General features: G+C 56.7%; 1 protein-coding gene across 2 annotated transcripts in view; it reads left to right on the plus strand.

Moving 5' to 3' along the window:
- ZNF609 (zinc finger protein 609) overlaps positions 1-18,675 on the plus strand; it is a 111,959-nt gene extending 93,284 nt beyond the window's left edge. For both annotated transcript variants that reach the window (XM_050967425.1, XM_050967426.1), the window contains exons 3-9: positions 6,318-6,405; positions 7,731-10,077; positions 14,147-14,513; positions 15,288-15,463; positions 16,680-16,896; positions 17,439-17,517; positions 18,040-18,675. In XM_050967425.1, coding sequence (XP_050823382.1) covers positions 6,318-6,405; positions 7,731-10,077; positions 14,147-14,513; positions 15,288-15,463; positions 16,680-16,896; positions 17,439-17,512 — 3,269 coding nt within the window. In that variant the 3' untranslated portion in view covers positions 17,513-17,517; positions 18,040-18,675. The remainder of the gene's footprint in view (positions 1-6,317; positions 6,406-7,730; positions 10,078-14,146; positions 14,514-15,287; positions 15,464-16,679; positions 16,897-17,438; positions 17,518-18,039) is intronic.
- Positions 18,676-19,628: the final 953 nt, after the last annotated feature.

Below are 19,628 nucleotides of genomic sequence, written 5' to 3' on the forward strand. Positions count from 1 at the left end.
TCCACGGCTTGCCCTGGCCACCTGCCCTTGAAGCAAAGGAACAAGCTGGAGGCCTGTAGCCAGTTCCTCCCGTTGTCAGAGCAAGAGAGTGTCCCAACACCCCCCACCCAGGTCAGGATGTATGCTGGGGAGGGTACCCTACTCTGAGCCAGGGGTAGGTCCCTGCCTGCCCAAGACTTGCTGCTCTCTGCAGGAGGGAATCACCACTTGGTCTCTGCTCCACGAGGCCTGTGCTGTGGGGCCCCAGCAGACCTTCATCCACTCCCTCCCACCCCATGCAGGAGGAGGCTGCCTCTGAGCCCAGAGTCTGATCAGTGAAAGGAGCACCTACCCCCCGAGTAGGGACTACACTGTTGGGCTGGTCTTGTTCTGCTGCTTTCCCGGGGTATCGCTTGAACCTACCCTCCATGTCCAGGAGCCAATGGTGGGAGGGCTGTGTTCTGTACCCCTCCTCAAACACCGTTCCTCCTGCACCAGTGCGCAGGGAGTACTGTGTTAGTACTCGTGGCCTGGGCCCCTGCACTGGCTTCCCTCTGAGCTGCTCTTATGGGGCTGATTCTCCCCTTTCCCCCCCCCCAGACTGGGCCCACTCCAGGCACTCTGAAGGGGAGGGGAGGTGGTCTGGAATTCCCACACCCCACTGGCATCTCCCCTGGAAACACCCACAAACACAGAGCTCCTGTGAGCCCCAGCATCCCACTGGGGTGGGGTGCCTGGGAATTGTTCCCCGGCTGCTGTTGCCCTCATCCCATGGTGGATGGCGACATGTGGGGCTGCATCCTGCCTTTGCTGAGCCTTGCCCTGGAGTTGTTAACGCCCAGGGGAGGGCAATTGAAAGCTGTGATGGCTGGAGGCACACTAGTCTCACACTGCAATCAGGCTGCCCCATGGGGCCCCAGGAACGCTGCCCTCGTTATCTGCTGGCTCGAGGGGATCTAACGAAGTACCTCAGCGGCGCTTTGCCATGGCTGTGCTGTGAGTTGCTGTGGAAGGCAGGGCGGGATTGATGGCACTGGCTCAGCATAAAGCTGCTAACGAGCCATCCCTGGGGTTTACATTGTCCTAGCTCGTTGCCACTGGAGTAGGGTGAGTTTTGTGCAGCTGGGTACCATGGATTAAACGTAGGGCAGTGTGTGAAAGAAGGGTTAATGGTAGCCCTCCGCGAGGGTGTCTTTGTGGAGGGAAAAGGGGTGGTTGCAGCCGCTTCTGGCTTCCTTCAGCTCTCATCTCTCCCCTGTGATCATGGCAGCGGGAAAGCTGCCAGAACGTCCTTCCTAATCCACATGCCAGCCAGCGCAGGGATATGAGGAGCCCCTGGCGTCTTGTCACACAATTAACTTCTGATGTTCCACAGGAGAGCGGAGCAGGAAGCCAGTACTTAGGCCGTAAGGGACATGTTTTCTTCAAAGAGCTCTTGAGCTGGTGTGTGCTGAATACTGGCTCCTTCTTAGGGACCTCTTGGGTGGGAGGCGGAGAGTAGCTGATCCTGGCTCAAAGGGGCGTTCAGTTCCCCGGCTGATGAGAGGAGAGCTGGAAGGCTGCAATGAGCTGGGGCAGGGTCTGTGACCACGCCCCTGAATTCCAGACCAGCAAAAGGGGATCCCTGTAACTGTGACAGCGCTAGAGGTCATTCCCCTGCAGCCCTACCGCCAGCTGCCTCCACTCTCTGAAGACACTGCCGATGTCATGAAGGGCCTGTTAACATGCCATCGGGAGCTGTGTCACCCGGGCCCCGAGGGGACTGAAAGCAGGACTCCCTCTGAGTCTCCTCACGCTGACTGTGGTAAAGGGGATGCCTATGGGATGTAGGCCCCAGGCTCTTTGCCCGGCCTCTGTCCCTCCCCCTGTGCTTGGGGGGTAACAGTTCCATGCAGCTGTGCTGAGGCTCTCTGCTCACAAAGGGGCCAGGGGTTGAAATCATGCACTGAAATGTTCCTTGTCATAAGCCTGTAACAATGAACAGGTTAGGGGCCAGTGAGAGGCTGAAGATGATGGTTCTAATCTCTGTCCTTGGGCCACTTGCCCAAGACCTTGATAATGAACATGGAGAGAACATGTGCTTCCTATGTGCAGTTCCCCACTTACACACTTTACTCTTGCATTTGGCCACGGGGCTGGGAAACTCAGGTGGGCAGTTTCACTCCCTCTTTCTAAGCAGTTTCACTGCATTATTCTCAGACCTCACTAGGGTGGCTTTGAACATTGAGGGACCCCCTAACATCCCCCCTTTTCCATCGAGCGTGGATCCCCCTTCCAATGATCAAGATGGGCAAGGCAGGGCAGTTTTAGGCCTCAGGTGGAGAACCCCTGTGTGACGAATTGGGAATGTTCTTGATGTGTTATTTGAATGCTGAGTGGGGAGTATTAACCTGGGAAGGTTGCAGAGGAGTTTTGCTGGTATGGCCTGCATTGGGGAAGGGAGCATACCTGAGCATGTAACATGAGAACCCAGGAGGGGGGTTGAAGGCCAGGTAATACCTCTGCCCGGGAAACTGGACAAAGGACACAGAGGCCTGGGGATGCTGACAGCTGGAGAGAATTTCAGTTTGGAGCTGACTGGGAAATGGAGAGGGCAAGCCTGACCAACAGGGCTGTGGCCTCAACAGGGCTGTGGCCTCCCCAGGGCCCCCAGATGGACCGAACTACAGGGGGGCCTGTTGTCTGTATCAGCAAGACCTGTCTTGGACTGTGTTCCTGTCATCTAAATAAACCTTCTGTTTTACTGGCTGACTGAGAGTCATGGTGAATTGCAGGAAGCTGGGGGAACAGGGCCTTGTCTCCCCCAACTCCATGACACCCTGTGTTAGCGTTGTGCTGTTTGTCTGGTTTATAGGCTTTTCCCTGGGTCACATCTTTCTAGTATCAAAGTGCCTCACTGGCTAAGCAGCACGCACTGGCAATTCTCCTGGGAGGTGGGGAGGTCCCCTCTCCGTTTGATGGGCGAGGGTCAGAGGGGTCACGCAGAAATTGATGGCAGTCACTGAACTTGAGTCCTTTATGCAGATCTTTCCTCCACCTGCTGCTGCTTGTGTTGCCAGCGTGATGCGGGAAAGGTTTGAAAGAAAACTAAAAAATGGTTTTTCCTATTGCACCCCCAGCCCTGGAGCCCTTTCTGTTCCTAGACTAGGGCTTTAGCGCCTTCCTTTCTCAGGTAAAATAAAGCCTGTGTTTTGGGTCTCAGCTATGTGAGTGTCCCTTGAGTCACATAGTATTTCTCAGCTGTCTGCTGGCACATTACAGCAAGGGAAATACAGACCAAGATTTATAAATGTGCTCCAGGCACAGCTGTTCAGGACTCGCCAAGCTCCATTCATCTTCTGATGCTGTGTGGCTATATATCTAGCTGCGTTCATGTGCCCTTGTAAATGAGATTTCTATCTCCCAAGTTCTACCTTGTGCAGATAAATGCGCTCCGTTCAATGGACTCTGCTCCTGTTCAAATTAGTTATGCAGTAATCGGAGCAGGCCATTGCTGGGAGGAAATATCCACTTGAGTTCTCTCTGCTAATGGCCCGAGATTATGTAGTGTAATTGCTTTCTTATGGATGGACGTACAGCCCGCTGGCCACAAGAGACCTGAGACGATGGGATTGCTGGAGTAGACTCCAGGCTGGGAGTGAAACTAGCTGCCCCATGCAGCATGCAAGGAGAGACTGGAAGATGACTGAGGCCTTGTCTACACCACAAAGTTGCAGCGCTGGTGAGGGGGTTACAGCGCTGCAACTTTTGAGGTGTACACATCTGCAGGGCATCACCAGCGCTGCAACTCCCTGGTTGCAGCGCTGGCCGTACACCCGGTTGAGCCTTGGGTGTAGAGGATCCAGCGCTAGTGATCCAGCGCTGGTCATCAGGTGTAGACACTCACCAGCGTTTTTCTTGACCTCCGTGGAATAAGCAGGTATCCCAGCATACCTGAGGAAGCCTCTCTGGTAATCAAGCAGGTCTACTTCCCCGCGGTTTGCTCCGGTGTTCTCCGAATCCCCCCCCCCCAAGCGGGTCTCCTTCCCCGCGGTTTGCTCTCGCGTTCCCCGAACCCCCATGCAAGCAGGTCTACTTCCCCGCGGTTTGCTCCGGTGTTCTCCGAATCCCCCCCCCCCCCCAAGCGGGTCTCCTTCCCCGCGGTTTGCTCTCGCGTTCCCCGAACCCCCTCCCCGCAAGCAGGTCTCCTTCCCCGCGGTTTGCTCTCACGTTCCTCGAACCCCCTCCCCGCAAGCAGGTCTCCTTCCCCGCGGTTTGCTCTCACGTTCCTCGAACCCCCTCCCCGCAAGCAGGTCTCCTTCCCCGCGGTGTGCTCTCGCGTTCCCTGAACCCCCGTGCAAGCAGGTCTCCTTCCCCGCGGTTTGCAGGGGGGTTTGGGGAACGCGAGAGCAAACCGCGGGGAAGGAGACCTGCTTGCACGGGGGTTTGGGGAACGCGAGAGCAAACCGCGGGGAAGGAGACCTGCTTGCGGGGGGAGGGGGGTTCGGGGAACACTGGAGCAAACCGGGGAAGGTGACCTGCTTCCCCGCGGTTTGCTTTCGCGTTCCCCGAACCCCCCTTGAAGCCGCCCAACAGCGCTGCAGTGTGGCCACATCTAACACCACTTGCAGCGCTGGTTGCTGTAAGTGTGGCCACTCTGCAGCGCTGGCCCTATACAGCTGTACTAATACAGCTGTAACAACCAGCGCTGCAAAATTGTAGATGTAGACATACCCTGAGCGGAGTGCTGGCTACCTGCAGCAAGGCTGGGCAGCTCTTGCATCCCACAGTATTTCCTTCTCCTGCTGACTCTACACTGTCTTCTTCTAGGGTGACCAGATGTCCCAATTTTATAGGGACAGTCCCGATATTCGGGGTTTTGTCTTTTATATAGGCACCCACCCCGATTTTTCACACTTGCTCTCTGGTCGCCCTACCTTCTGCAGCCCCTTTCAGCCAAGGGGGGCTGAGTGCTTTCTAGTGTTTAAGCCTCCCTGTAATCCTGTGAAGTAGATATCTCCATTTTATAGCTGGAGAGTCCTTCTGGGGCTGGGGCCAGGCAGCCCAGGGGTGTAGGGCTGTCACCCAGTCACTTTGCTTCACTTCTTGCCTTGTTGGGGCTTCCCTGCTTCGACTGCCTTTGGAACAGAAGGGCTCATGAAAACCTTCTGTGGCCAGTGTGATCACACTGTGCCCATGTGATGGGCTCAGTCCAGCCAGCACTGCTGGCCTGGCCAGATTTAGGGGCAGCCCAGGGCACACAATGAACTGCAGCTAAGGATGGGAAGCTGGTCCTCTGCTGAATTCTGTGGCAGAGCATGACACCTAGTGGCCAGAAGACTCTGCGTTCACCAGCTGTTCACAATATCCCTCTTCCTTTCAGTCCCCAAACCTCACATGGTGTTGCCAGCCCCGAGAAATCAACAACTAGGAGATGTTTAAGAATAACACATGTTGGGTCTTCCTCTTTGCCTTCTGGTGTCTAAGCTATTAGGGGGTCACTTCCCAGCTTTCCTCCCCTGCCACAGGGCTAGCCTGCTGAGATTCTTGGGTATTCCTATGACTCTGGAAGCTGGGGCTTTCAGAAGCACCCTGTATATGGTGGGAGTTGTGCTAAGATGGCATGTGAACCCCTTGGGCTGCACGACAGTGGCACCGACCTGCTTAGGGCTCTGGTGTGGTCTGTCGGGTGGGAGGAGGAGAAGTCTGTGTGTTCCTAGTTGTGGGGCCCTAAGGCGGGGGGGGGAAGGGGTGCAATAGGCTCAGGAGCTGCACTGTACTCCTGTGCCACCCCCACACTCATGCTGAGCCAATTGCTTCTCTGAGCTCTGTTCCCTCCCCAGGATGAGACCCTGCTCCCTTTGTGTGTGTCCCCTGCCCCACCTCCCTACGGGGCCCTACCCCTTTGGTGGGGTCATCTCCTCCCTGTGTTCCCAACTCTGCTCTCAGCCACCTGTGACCACTAGGCTTTGCCGTCACAGCTCCAGGGCAGGGAGGGAAAAGGGTGGGCCCTTGAGCTAACTTCACTGGTGGTGCAGCTGAAGCCCCTCTCCAGCAGGCCACCTGCTCCCCTCCCTGCTGCTGAACAGCCAGGGGTGGGCCCGAGCACCAAAGTAGGTGCCTGGTTCAGCGCCTTGCCCACCGCACTGCCACTGAGCAGCCTCAGGGACAGCAGGGGTTGTGGTGCTGGCCATGGCACGGGGTGGGGCGGAGCTGGGCCCTGGCTTGGTGCTGATCCCAGCTCCCACCCAGAGCGCAGATAGGCCTGTGGTGGGTGTGGAGCTCTTCGCCCCGGCCCCTGCAGTGTATAGCCCCAGTTCCCAGAGGGGCTGACAGTGACCCATCTCCTTGTCTTACAGGTATGTTGGTGGTTAACGTGACCTGGAGGAACAAGACGTATGTGGGTACGCTGCTGGATTGCACGCAGCACGACTGGGCGCCCCCCAGGTAAGCATCGGGAGACTCAGGTGCCGGTCCAGGGACCCTCGACAGTAGAGTGTCCTCGCATCTCTCTGGGCTCCCCAGAAGGGCTTTGGAGCTGCAGTGTGCATGGGCAGGGCCCTCGCTGTCTGGGTCTGCGTCCCAGCCAGTCTGCAGGGCCCTCAGGCCCCTCCAAGCCAACTGACAGAGAGCATGGGCCAGCACTTCTCCTTTCAGCTAGCCCCACGACTGCCACCACCCTGGGGACAAGAACAGAGGCTTCCTCTGCTGTCTCTGGGCCACTGACATTAAACTTGGCTCAAGCCATTCAGCCTGTTCCTGGCTAGCCGTCCCTCTGCATCCCCCTGTCACACATGCAGGGTAGCCTGACACACACACCTGCCCCCCTGGAAGTGCTCTGTGATATCAGCAGCAGAACTCTGCTGGCTGGCTGCAGCTCCCCACTAGCCATTTTGGGGAAAGCACAGAGGCAGGCTCTGGGGGTTGCTTTTCCCCCCATAGACCCACTGGGTGTGTGGGGGAGACAGGATGGTAGGTAATGTCTCTCAGCAGGGGGCTGGGAGCCAAGGGTTTTCCCAAGCGCCCAGGTCCTCATTCACTGCCTGGCCTCCCTGCTCTGGACTTCCAGCCTTGATGGCCTGAGTGGAAGAGCTGAGGACAGACCGCCAGGTGTGTGAGGGCCGGGGCCCATCTGTCAGCAGAGGGGTCTCCGGCTCAGCTAGACCAGGCCAGGACAGCCGGGATGGGCAGTGCTCAGCTGGGCATCGTTCTTAGAGCATCTCTTGTCACCCACCAGTGCCCATGTTGCCTTGGGCTTGTGGGGGCATTGACAGGCCTTAGAGTCAGCTGTATCTGACTGTCCTCGGTGGGGGTCAGTAAATGGGAGTGTCCTTCCATTTCCCACCTGGTTTCCTTCCCGATCCATTGCTCCCTCTCTGAGCCAAGTGATTGTCTGGTGCCACATGGCCCATGTGTGTCTGTCTAATGCCAGGCATCTCCAGTCCCCCTGGGCTGCTCCCAAGCTCTCCTTGCTGGTGCTGTTTGTACTGCAGACCCCAGGAGTGGGAGCCGGTAGCCCGTTGAGGGCAACAGCCACACGCAGGTCATCTCAGCTCCCTCCACCCATGTACTGTAAGCCTCCTTCCCAGGGAGCGTGGGGTGTTGTGGGGTGCGGGAGGAGCCCCTAGTGCTCCGGGGTGACTGCGCTGAGCAGAGACCGAGCTCCTTACACAGGGTGCCCCTCCCACTCTGGCCAGGGCACTGGTGTGCCTGTGCATTGGCCTGCATCCCAAGCTCTGGCTGGTCCTGAGCATGGATTGTTTCCTCCCCAGGTTCTGCGACTCTCCCACCAGCGACCTGGAGATGCGGAATGGCCGGGGCAGAGGCAAGCGCATGCGCCCCAATAGCAACACGCCGGTGAACGAGGCGGCCGCTGCCTCGGACAGCAAAGGGACCAGCAACAGCAGCAAGACGCGGGCAGGGGCCAGCAGCAAAGGGCGCCGGGGGAGCCAGACCTCCTCAGATCACCGCCCCCCACCCAGCAGCACTGCCGAGGATGTGAAAGCCAGCCCCTCCTCAGTGACCAAGCGGAAAAGCAAGCCCCTTTCCGACATGGAGCTCAACTCCAGCTCGGAGGACTCCAAGGGCAGCAAGCGCATCCGCACCAACTCGATGGGCTCAGCGGCCGCGCCCCCGGCTGGGGTCAAGGTGGAGCCTGTAGGCCTGGACAGGAACTGCCCCTCCCCCATCCTCATCGACTGCCCTCACCCCAACTGTAACAAGAAGTACAAGCACATTAACGGGCTGAAGTACCACCAGGCCCACGCACACACGGATGATGACAGCAAGCCAGAGGCGGACGGGGACAGTGAGTGTGGCGAGGAGCTGCCCCTTCACGCCGATGTCAGCAGCTGCAACGGCTCCCAGAAGGGCTCCCTCTCGCCAGCCCGATCGGCCACACCCAAGGTGCGGCTGCTGGAGCCTCACAGTCCCTCCTCATCCGGCAAGTTCAGCACCAAGGCCCCCTGCAAGAAGAAGCTGGGCGGGGAAGGCGACATGGACCCCGGAGCCCTGTCCAATGATGGCTCCGAAGACGGCCCCTCGGTGGTGGACGAGACGAGCAACGATGGTTTTGACGCACTAGAGAAGAGATGCCTTGACAAGGAGAAGTGCAAGAAACCAGCTGGTGCTAAGCCTGACAAGCTCCCTTCCAAAAGCTTAAAGTCCGCCAGACCCATTGCTCCCGCTATTCCCCCACAGCAGATCTACACCTTCCAGACGGCCACCTTCACTACAGCCAGCCCTGGCTCTTCTGCCGCCTTGACCGCCACCGTTGTCCAGGCCATGCCCAGCAGCCCCCAGCTCAAGCCCATCCAGCCAAAGCCCACGGTTATGGGGGAGCCCTTCACGGTCAACCCCGCCCTGACCCCTTCCAAGGACAAGAAGAAGAAGGATAAGAAGAAGAAGGAGTCCAAAGAGGTCGAAAACCCCCTAACTCCTGGGAAAGTCTGCAGAGCAGAGGAGGGCAAAAGTCCCTTCCGAGGGGAATCGGGGGAGCTTGGGACCAAAGGGGAAGGTCTCCTGAATGGTTCGTCTGACCCGCACCAGAGCCGGCTCGCCAGCATCAAGGCCGAGGCGGATAAGATCTACAGCTTCACGGACAACGCGCCAAGCCCGTCCATCGGGGGGGCCAGCAGGCTGGAGAATGCTGCTGCCACCCCAGCTCAGCCCATGACCCCGCTGCACGTGGTTACCCAGAACGGGGCGGAGGCAGGCTCGGTGAAAACCAATAGCCCGGCCTATTCGGACATCTCGGATGCGGGGGAGGATGGGGAGGGCAAGCTGGAGAGCATGAAGGCCAAGGACCCAGAGCAGCTGGTCAAGGAAGGCGCAAAGAAAGCGCTTTTCCCTCCCCAGGCGCAGAGCAAGGACTCCCCCTACTACCAAGGCTTTGAAGCATATTACTCCCCGGGCTACCCACAGTCAAGCCCTGGGCCCATGAACCCTAGCAGCCAGGCTGCTGTGGAGAGCCAGCCCTTGAAGATGAAGAAGGACGAGGAGCAAGAGAGCCCCGAGGTGAAGGTGAAGAGTGAAGGCTGCGAGGAGAAGAAGGTGGAGCTCAGCAGCTCCAGCCAGCAGCCTTCGGTCATCCAGCAGCGCCCCAACATGTACATGCAGTCCCTCTACTATAACCAGTACGCCTACGTGCCCCCCTACGGCTACAGCGAGCAAAGTTACCATGCCCACCTGCTGAGCACCAGCCCAGTCTACCGGCAGCAGTACGAGGAGCAGCAGAAGCAAAGGCAGAGCCTGGAGCAGCAACAGCCCCGTGGGCTGGAAAAGAAAGCAGAGCTGGGCCTGAAGGAGAGGGAGGTGGCCCTCAAGGAGGACTGGAAGCAGAAGCCGTCCGTCCCTCCCACGCTCACCAAAGCCCCTAGCCTCACGGACCTGGTGAAATCAGGGATGAGCAAGGCCAAGGAGCCGGGAGCTGCTGATATGGCCAAGTCAGTGATCATCCCCAAGCTGGAGGACTCCTCCAAGCTCCCCAGCCAGGCAGCTGAGGGACTTAAGGTGAAGCTGGCCGAGGCCAGTCACCTGGGGAAGGAGGCGGCGGAGTCCAAAGCAGGCACGGAGTGCAGCAGGCAGGCAGACGTCGACCCCGTCCTCTGGTACAGACAGGTAAACGCTGCTGCCCGGGGACACACTGAGGGCAGCAAGATGCTGGCAGAGGGTGGAGTGGTGGGCGGAGGGCTTTGGACACAGATAGCCAGGGCACTGCTTCCCTTCCATATCCTCCGTACCATGGTCCCTCCCTGCAGCAGCTGAAGCGTGTCCCCCTGTCTGGTCCGGCGAGGGAGGAAGGGCGTTTGTCACAATGCAGTGGGGCAGCTGCCTGGCTGGGGCCGCCAGGCCATGGGGGCCATATCTCCCCTCTCTCTTGCTTTCAGGCTGTTCAGTGTGGCTGGACCTCTCCTGCTGCTTGGCTCCCCTGCAGGAGAGGGTAGGATCTGATGAGAACCAGTCAGATGAAAGAGTCCCATTCAATTACATCATGTAATGGCAGGCAGCTAAAAAGTGAGAAGTGCTTATATACAAATGTGCTTATATACAAATGCTAGAAGTCTAAATTATAAGATGGGTGAACTAGAGTGCCTCATATTAAATGAGGCTATTGATATAATAGGCATCACAGAAACTTGCTGGAATGAGGATAATCAATGGGACACAGTAATACCGGGGTACACAATATATCGGAAGGACAGAACAGGTCATGCTGCAGCGCGGGGGGGGAGTGTCACTATATGTGAAAGAAAGCACAGAGTCAAATGACGTAAAAATCTGAAATGAACCAAACTGTACCATAGTATCTCTATGGATAGTAATTCCATGCTTGAATAAGGGATATGTTACTGGCCACCTGACCAGGATGGAGATAGTGACTGTGAAATGCTCAGGGAGATTAGAAAGGCTACAAAAACAAAAAAACGTAATAATAATGGGGGATTTCAACTATCTTCATATTGACTGGGTATGTGTCACCTCGGGATGAGATGCAGAGATAAAGTTTCTTGACACCTTAAATGATTGCTCCTTGGAGCAGCTAGTCCTTGAACCCACAAGAGGAGAGTCAATCCTTGATTTAGTCATAAGGGGAGCACAGGATCTGGTCCAAGAGGTGAATGTAGCTGAACTGCTTGGGTAATAGTGACCATAGTATAATTAGATTTAACATCCCTGTGGTGGGGAAAACACCACAGTGGCACAAACTGTAGCATTTAATTTCAGAAAGAGGAACTACATAAAAATGAGGAAGTTAGTCAAACGGAAATTAAAAGGTACAGTGCCAAAAGTGAAATCCCTGCTAGCTGCATGGAAACTTTTTAAAGACACCATAATAGAGGCTCAACTTAAATGTATACCCCACATTAAAAAACATAGTAAGAGAACCAAACAAGTACCACCATGGCTAAGCTACAAAGTAAAAGAAGCCGTGAGAGACAAAAAGGCATCCTTTAAAAGTGGATGTTAAATCCTAGTGAGGAAAATAGGAAGGAGCATAAACTCTGGCAAATGAACTGTAAAAATATAATTAGCAAGGCCAAAAAAGAATTTGAAGAACAGTTAGCCAAAGACTCAAAAAATTACAGCAAAAATGTTTAAGTAGATCAGAAGCAGGAAGCCTGCTAAACAACCAGTGGGGCCCCTGGATGATCAAGATCTAAAGGAGCACTCAAGGACGATAAGGCCTTTGTGGAGAAACTAAATTAATTCTCTTTGGATTGGTCTTCACAGCTGAGGATATGAAGGAGATTCCCATACCTGAGCCTTTCTTTTTAGGTAACAAAACTGAGGACCTTTCCCAGATTGAGGTGCCAGTAGAGGAGGTTTTGGAACAAATTGATAAATTAAACCATGATAAGTCACCAGGACCAGATGGTATTCACCCAAGAGTTCTAAAGGAACTCAAATGTGAAATTACTGAACTGCTAACCATGGTATGTAACCTATCACTTAATTGGTATCTGTACCAGATGATTGGAGGATAGCTAACATGACACCAAGTTTTTAAAAATGGCTCCAGAGGTGACCCCGGCAGTTACAGCCCAGTAAGCCTAACTTCAGTACCGGGCAAATTGTTTGAAACTACAGTAAAGAACAACATGGTTTTTGTAAAGGTTTTCTCATGTCTACTAGAATTCTTTGAGGGGGTCAACAAGCATGTGGACAAGGGGGAGCCAGTAGAAATAGTGTACTTACATTTTCAGAAGCCTTTGACAAGGTCCCTCACGAAAGGCTCTTAAGCAAAATAAGCTGCCACGGGTTAAGAGGGAATGGTCTCTCACAGATCAGTAACTGGTTAAAAGACAGGAAACAAAGGGTAGTAATACATGGTTAGTTTTCACAATGGAGAGAGGTAAATAAGGGTGTCCCACAGCGAGCTGTACTGGGACCAGTGCTGTTCAACATATACATAAATGATCTGGAAAAAGGGGTAAACAGCGAGGTGACAAAATTTGCAGATGACACAAAACTACTCAAGATAGTTAAGTCCAAAGCAGACTGCAAAAAGTTACAAAGGAATCTCACAAAGCTGGGTGACTGGGCAACACAATGGCACATGAAATTCAGTGTTGATACATGCAAAGTAATGCACATTGGAAAACATAATCCCAACTCTGTGTGTAGAATGATGAGGTCTAAATTAGCTGTTACCACTCAAGAAAGATCTCAGAGTCGTTGTGGATAGTTCTCTGAAAACATCCGCCCAATGTGCAGCAGCAGTCAAAAAAGCGAACAGAATGTTGTGAATCGTTAGGAAAAAGGGATAGATAATAAGACAGAAAATATATTGCTTCTATATAAATCCATGGTACACCCACATCTTGAATACTGTGTGCAGATGTGGTCACCTCATCTCAAAAAAGATATATTTGGAATTGGAAAAGGTTCAGAAAAGGGCAACAAAAATGATTAGGAGTCTGGAACAGCTTCCATATGAGGAGAGAGTAATAAAACTGGAACTCTTCAGCTTGGAGAAGAGACGACTAAAGGGAGATATAATAGAGGTTTATAATATCATGACTGGTATGGAGAAAGTAAATAAGGAAGTGTTATTTACTCCTCATAACACAAGAACTAGGGGTCACCAAACGAAATTAATAGGCAGCAGGTTTAAAACAAACAAAAGGAAGTATTTCTTCACACAGTGCACAGTCAGCCTGTGGAATGCCTTACCAGAGGATGTTGTGAAGGCCAAAACACTAATAGGGTTCAAAAAAGAACTAGATAAGTTCATGGAGGATAGGTCCATCAATGGCTATTAGCCATAATGGACAGGGATGGTGTCCATAGCCTCTGTTTGCCAGAAACTGGGAATGGGAACAGGATGTATCGCTTGATGATTACCTGTTCTGTTCAATCCTTCTGTGGCACTTGGCGTTGGCCACTGTCAGAAGACAGGATACTGTGCTAGATGGACCTTTGGTCTGACCCAGTATGGCTGTGCTTATGTTCACTCCCCTCTGATTTGAGTGGTTGCCACAAGCTTTGTCCCAGCTGGATTTACATCAGAAAAGCAGCTGGCCAAGGAGCATGGGAACTACCAGCCAGGTCAGCAAAGCAAACCTGTGCAGTCTGTGAAGATAGGCGCCAACAGACTAGTGCCTGGACAGGAATGGCCAGGTCCCCTGCAGGGCTGCATGCCACGCTGGCCCCTTGGGCCCCAAAGAGACGGTGAGGTCGGAATTGGGACATGAGAATGGAGAGAAGCTGGCAGAGCCATCTGCCCTCTGGGAGAGACAGACAAGGCTGGTGGGGCATTCTCCTTCCATGCCCACACTCTGCTCCCCTTTTCTGCATCACCCTCTGTTTGCCCCCTTGCCCTTTAAGGCTCCTATCACTTTGCAGGCCAGCAAGCAGCAGACATGTTGGGGGGAGGGCGTTGGCTGCCCACCCTGTGTGGTGAATGAGTGGCTCTTGAAGTGGGAGGGAGCTGTGGGTGCCCGGCCTGTCATTTTGCTGGTGGCAGTGTGATGGCAAAGCGTTTTGCTGGAAGTGTGGGGAGATGCTGGCTGGGAAAAGCTGCAGCCACCTTCTCCTTCCCTAGCTGCCATCTGGCCCGCAGCCTGCGATGCCCGTCGCCCTCTGGCTCACCCCGGGGAGCAGCACGGTGGTGAATGCCAGGGCCACGGCCGCATGGTGCAGCACTGGGATGCAGCGACTCTGATGAGCTCTTTGGTTGACGCAGGAAGCAGAGCCCAGGATGTGGACATACGTTTATCCCGCCAAGTACTCGGAGCTCAAGAGCGAGGATGAAAGGTGGAAAGAGGAGAGGGATAGGAAGTTGAAGGAAGAAAGGAGCCGAAGCAAGGAGGCCGGCCCTAAGGAGGATGGGAAGGAGAGCACAAGCTCCGAATGCAAACTGACATCCCCCGAGGAGTCCCGCATGGTGGGGAAAGACCCCAGACCCAGCATCCACGTACCCGTGTCTTCACCCCTCACCCAGCATCAGTCCTACATCCCCTACATGCACGGCTACTCCTACAGCCAGTCATACGACCCCAACCACCCCAGCTACCGGGGCATGCCCACCGTCATGATGCAGAACTACCCAGGTATGGGCGCAGCTGCTGTGCTGGGGGCTACCCACTGGCCCCAGGCCCAGCCAGAGGAGTAGATTAGGCAGCAGGCCAGGGAGAGTTCACCCCATGGGGTAGGCTTATGTCTCCTCTCCTGCCCTGGGTGTGTGTCTCTGGGCCTGAGTCAACCATTGAGGGGCTGGGTGCAGCGAGCTGAGTGGTGCTTGTAATGCAGTCCCACCACAATAACCCAGCCACCACACAGCCTCAGACTGGTGCCCCTGGGAGGGTCCCCAACGGCTAAGCTTGGCAGGGGTCCTGACAGCCGCAGGAACAGCCCAGCAGCTCAGGGCAAGGTGGGAAGAAGAGGATTGAATCTGACTGGAATGGCTGCAGAAGTGAACGCTGGGGCGAGTGGGGGGCGGGAGGGTTTCGGCCCTTCTCCAGGGAGCCCATGGCCCTGCCAAAGGCCCAGGCCCAGTAGCAGGGTGGGAGAGCGATGGTGCAGCAGCTTTTGTTAGCACTTCATGTGCTGCAGAGCAGGGGCTGCAGGCCGATCCTCCAGCTGTCAGGCACAGGAGGGCCATGATGGCTCATGGCCCTCATTATGGGTGGCCTGGGGGAGCCTCCCTGCCGAGCCCATGTGTCTGATTCTCTGCCTTGGTGCAGTGACTGACGCATGCTACTGTCAGCCTGAGCTCAGATGGCAGGAGCCCCCTGCCCAGCAGACAGCCTGGGGGTGGGACGCCTGGGGGGGGGGCTGGCGCTGGCGTTCCCTCCCCCAGACTCTGACTGGCCTCTCCCCCACAGGATCCTACCTGCCCTCCAGCTATTCCTTCTCCCCATATGGCAGCAAGGCCTCCGGGAGCGAGGATGGTGACAAGGCGCGAGCCAGCCCCAGCGTGAGCTGCAAACCCAGCTCAGAGTCCAAGGCCCTGGACATCCTGCAGCAGCATGCCAGCCACTACAAGAGCAAATCTCCCACGGTGAGGGTGGGACAGGGCTTCTCTGGCCTGGGGCCCTGATGGGAAGAGGGGTCTGAGCCCCTCTGCCTGCAGCTGCCTTGGGAGTGAGACCCGCACTCAGTGCTTCCTCCTGGCCCGGCTGTGGGGGGTGCGTATGGGCCCCTTCTCCTGCCCTTGGAGTTACTTTGGCACAGCCTGTCCCAGACCCCCACGGGGACCCCTGGAAGGCCCAGGACCCCAGCAGTGCATGTGCTGGTCCATGGTGCCTTGGGCAGTAGCCCCAGCCTGCAGGACAGAAACCAAGGCCCAGGATACCCAGTGAGTCAGTGATGTGGCTACTCCGTCCCATGCACTAACCACCAAGTATGGCTTCCCCTCCGCCCTGGGGGAGGCTGGGCCCAACTTGGGGCTGGGAGTCCCTGGGAACGCCCAGGTTTGTGGATCTTTCCTGGAAGACACTGGGAGATGTTCCTTTGGTGCGGCACAGCCCAGAGGCTCCTCCTGCGACTCATCCCACAGGGGCTGCGGGTTGGAGTTGTTTACCTCCCAGCGATGGGCTCACTGGGGCCTATAGGCCAAGGGGTGAATGGAGGGCAGGCGGTTAGTGCAACCTGCCAAACGTGTCTTTGCAATGGTGCTATATGGCCCTCCCGCAACCCCTTCCCCCGCCACTGGGGGGAGCTACCCACTTCACAGCCCAGCCCGCGGCATGAGCCTGTTGGACATGATGTGGAGAATAGTGTGCCTGGGTAGGGGCACTTGAGGGGAAGAGTAGAATTGTCTCAGTTGGGCCAAAGCACTGGGCTCCGCTGAGACAAGGCCCCACTGGACTGACAGCTCCCAGCGCCCCCGGCAGCACAGCGGGACCTTTGAGAGAAGTGCCCCAAATGAGTCTTTGTGTGAGGGCCTCCCTGGCACGGCTTGGACCAGGCCCTGCCCCGGGTGGAGTGAGCGGCTGGGCCTGGCCCTGCTCTGGCCTCGGCCACATTGTCAGGGAGAGCTGTGGGGGGTGGGGGGGGGCGCGTGTTTTGGCTGCCGGCTTGGCCGTGCTTTGGGCCCTGCATTCAGACAGCATTGGCTGCTCCGGCACAGCTGGCTGGAATCATCTTCCCCCAGGGTGGCCTGTGTACTGTGCCGGCCCTTCTGATCTCACTGGATGGGAGTGCTACTGCTGCTGGCTTCCCTGGCTGGGCTCTTCCTCCCCTGCCCTCATCGGGGTCTATGCTCTCCTCTGCAGATCAGTGAGAAGGCGTCTCAAGAGAGGGAGCGTGGCGGCTGCGGGGTGGTCGGAGGGGGCGGAGGCTGCAGCAGCGTTGGCGGAGCAGCAGGAGGAGAAAGGAGCGTAGATCGGCCCCGGACCTCCCCTTCCCAACGCCTGATGTCAACACACCACCACCACCACCACCTAGGGTACTCCCTGCTGCCAGCCCAGTACAACCTGCCCTATGCAACAGGTGAGAGCAGCCTGTCCATCTCGCGCAGCGGCGCGGGCAGCCCCCACTGGGCTCGAGTTGTGGTGCAGCTCCCAGTGGAAGGAGAGGCACGCCGGTGTGTCTGCCTGGGGTGTGGAGCCCAGAGAAGAGAAGGGCTGGAGGGAGGATGCAAGGCTGGGAATACTGGGGTGGGGCAGCGAGTGTTAGTGGGGCTGCAGCTGGGGCAGCAGGGTATGCAAATACAAGTAATGGGAGAGCGCCTCCTCCTGGCTGATCTCTGTGAAGCAGGCTGGAATTGAGCTGGGGAATGCACTAGTACAGACCTCCCCTGGATGCACATGGTGAATAGCTCCCAGTGCGGGGCCCTGCCAGCTCAGGGCTGAAGCAGGTAGGGGGCTGCTCTCAGGTTAGCCCCAGAGCTGTCCCCATTCCAGAGCACACTTCACAGCAAGTGGTGATGACGGGAGGGTGGCTGAGCTGCCAGCTCGCCCCCTGGAGCTGCCACCTTCCCATGGCACTGCTGTAGGCACCAGGTCACCTTCCAGTTCTGCTTCTCGCTGCAGGTCTCTCTTCGACAGCCATCGTGGCCAGTCAGCAGGGCTCTGCTCCCTCCTTGTACCCACCTCCCAGGAGGTGAGAATGGTAAGACTGCTGCACCACTCCCACAAAGGGGATGGGAGGGGGGAGAGAGACCCAGGGCATGGGAACAGCTGAGCAGGGAGAGCCTCCAGCTGCTGGACAAACGTAATGTTGCAGTGGGGTCGGGAGAGATTGGGATCTCGGGGCAGAGGGTAGAACCAGGCAAAGTGTCCTAGGTCCTTTGCTCTGCTAGTGCCCCTCCCTCCTGACCCACAGCCCCCTGCTAGCCCAACCTAGGCTGTCCGGTGCCCCCATAGCTCAGCTGGTGCCCCTCAATCCTGACCCACAGCCTCTGCTAGCCCAGCCTGGGAGTTTCCTGACTGGTTAGTAAACACTGTTACAGGGCCTGTGTGAGCGGCAGCTGTTTGCTTTGCCCACCTGTCTCTGGGTCCTGGGATTCTGCAGCTGCTGCAGGAGAAGGGAAGAAGGAGGAACCGTGTGTCCTGGTTCCTGTGGCTGGGGTGCCCCTTGGTGGATGCAGCAGCGTTGGCACTGGAGTGATTTCTCCTTTGATTTTTCTGGCAGGACATGCCATGATTGGATAACGGAGTCTGTACCAAGTCATGTGACTGGCTCACATGAGGAAGCGCTGGAAATTCCATTAGACATCAGTTGAATGGTGTTAATTGTTCTGTTTGACGTTCCTGCCCTAATCTGAGGCAGACTTTCCTCTTCCCGATGGGACACATGGAGTCCCTGCCCCCTCCACGCCCCTTTCCTTGTGAACCAGGGAGCTGGAACCTACAGGAATATTTATTCTACTGCCCACCGTCCCTGGGAAGGGAAGCGACCCACCTGCCTGGTGCATATGAAGAGGCAATGGAAACAGAGAGGGTTTCCGGTGGATTTGATTCAGTGTCCCTCTGGAGGTCACTGCTTCGCCAAGGTCTGAGCAGCACAGCAGCACAGGACATGGGGTGGAAAGGGAGTGCCAGCCAGGCCTGCTCAGCACGCAGCCCTCCCGCCAGCTGCACTTGGCTCCGTGGGAGTGCAGCCCAGATTGCTACAGTCGAGTTGCCTGGCCCCAGAGTTGCAGTCCCAGGGAAGAAGGTTTAGAGCTCTTTTCATTTGTAGTAGTGCTGATAGAGTACCAGTGAGGAGCGTGGGGGTGCGTCTCTCTGGCGAGCGTGCGCCTACAGACGTCTCAATGCGGTGTGAGGTGGGCTCAGTGCGCAGTGGGGGACAAGTGGGCTCGTGCGTCTGCAGAGTGGAGAGGAGAGCACGTGTCAGTGCAGCGGGGGGAGTGAGCGTGTGGCAGTGCAGTGGGGGGAGGGAGGGTCATCAGTGTAGCGGGTGGCACATTCACACTCTGGCTGTGTACTTGGCCGGTGTCCCGAGTGCCATGCCCTGTGTTGGGCAGATATGTCTGTGTCCAGGCAGTGCAGAGAGGTGCTGGGTGCCCAGACTAGTCCAGCTGGGAGGTGAACAGAAGTCACTGGCCAGGGTAGCAATTGCTGTTCTGGCCCCTCCAGGTGCTCTGCTGCCAGGGGTTCTCCCCTCAGCCTCCCAGCGTCCCTGCCAGTCTTGTTTCTCCTGCCTCCTCCTCGCTGCCTTCTTTCCACTCATCTTCTTCAGACCCGCTGCAGTGGCAGCTGCCACCCCCCCACCTGCCTTCCCTTCTGGCAGGGGGCACGGGTTGCCGTGCCTCAAACTAACCCTGATTTGGCACAGACAAGGCCATTGGGTGGGCTCTTCCTCTCTGAGTCCTGGGAGCGTTCTGCCCCCCTGCTCCACCTGCAGGGCTGATCGTTCCTCCCTGCGCAGACCTAGGGCCCCTTATGTTTGCGTAGGCGGCAGTGTGTGTGTGCGAGCGCTAGGGCGGGGGTGCGCCAGGCCTGCTTTTGGCTCTGCACATGTGGCTGGGGGGTCCGGAGGCTCCTCCGATGCTGGATGAAGTTGAATCTCCTCCGGAGGTTGGCCAGTCTGTGCAGATGGGGGATGGGTCTGCTCCGGGCTAGGGAAGCAGCCAGTGGCGGCACCAGCATCTCTGCCTGACTGCTGCAGGGGCCTCTGCCTTGGGCGCGCCAAACTCCAGTTCATTTGGCAGGTTTTTAATTTTGGATTCCTGAGCTGTGAGGGATGTGGGTGGTGAGAGCACAGAGCAGTGGGTTTGA

The sequence above is a fragment of the Gopherus flavomarginatus genome, chromosome 9, assembly GCF_025201925.1.
Source record: "Gopherus flavomarginatus isolate rGopFla2 chromosome 9, rGopFla2.mat.asm, whole genome shotgun sequence".
NCBI classification, from domain to species: domain Eukaryota; kingdom Metazoa; phylum Chordata; order Testudines; family Testudinidae; genus Gopherus; species Gopherus flavomarginatus.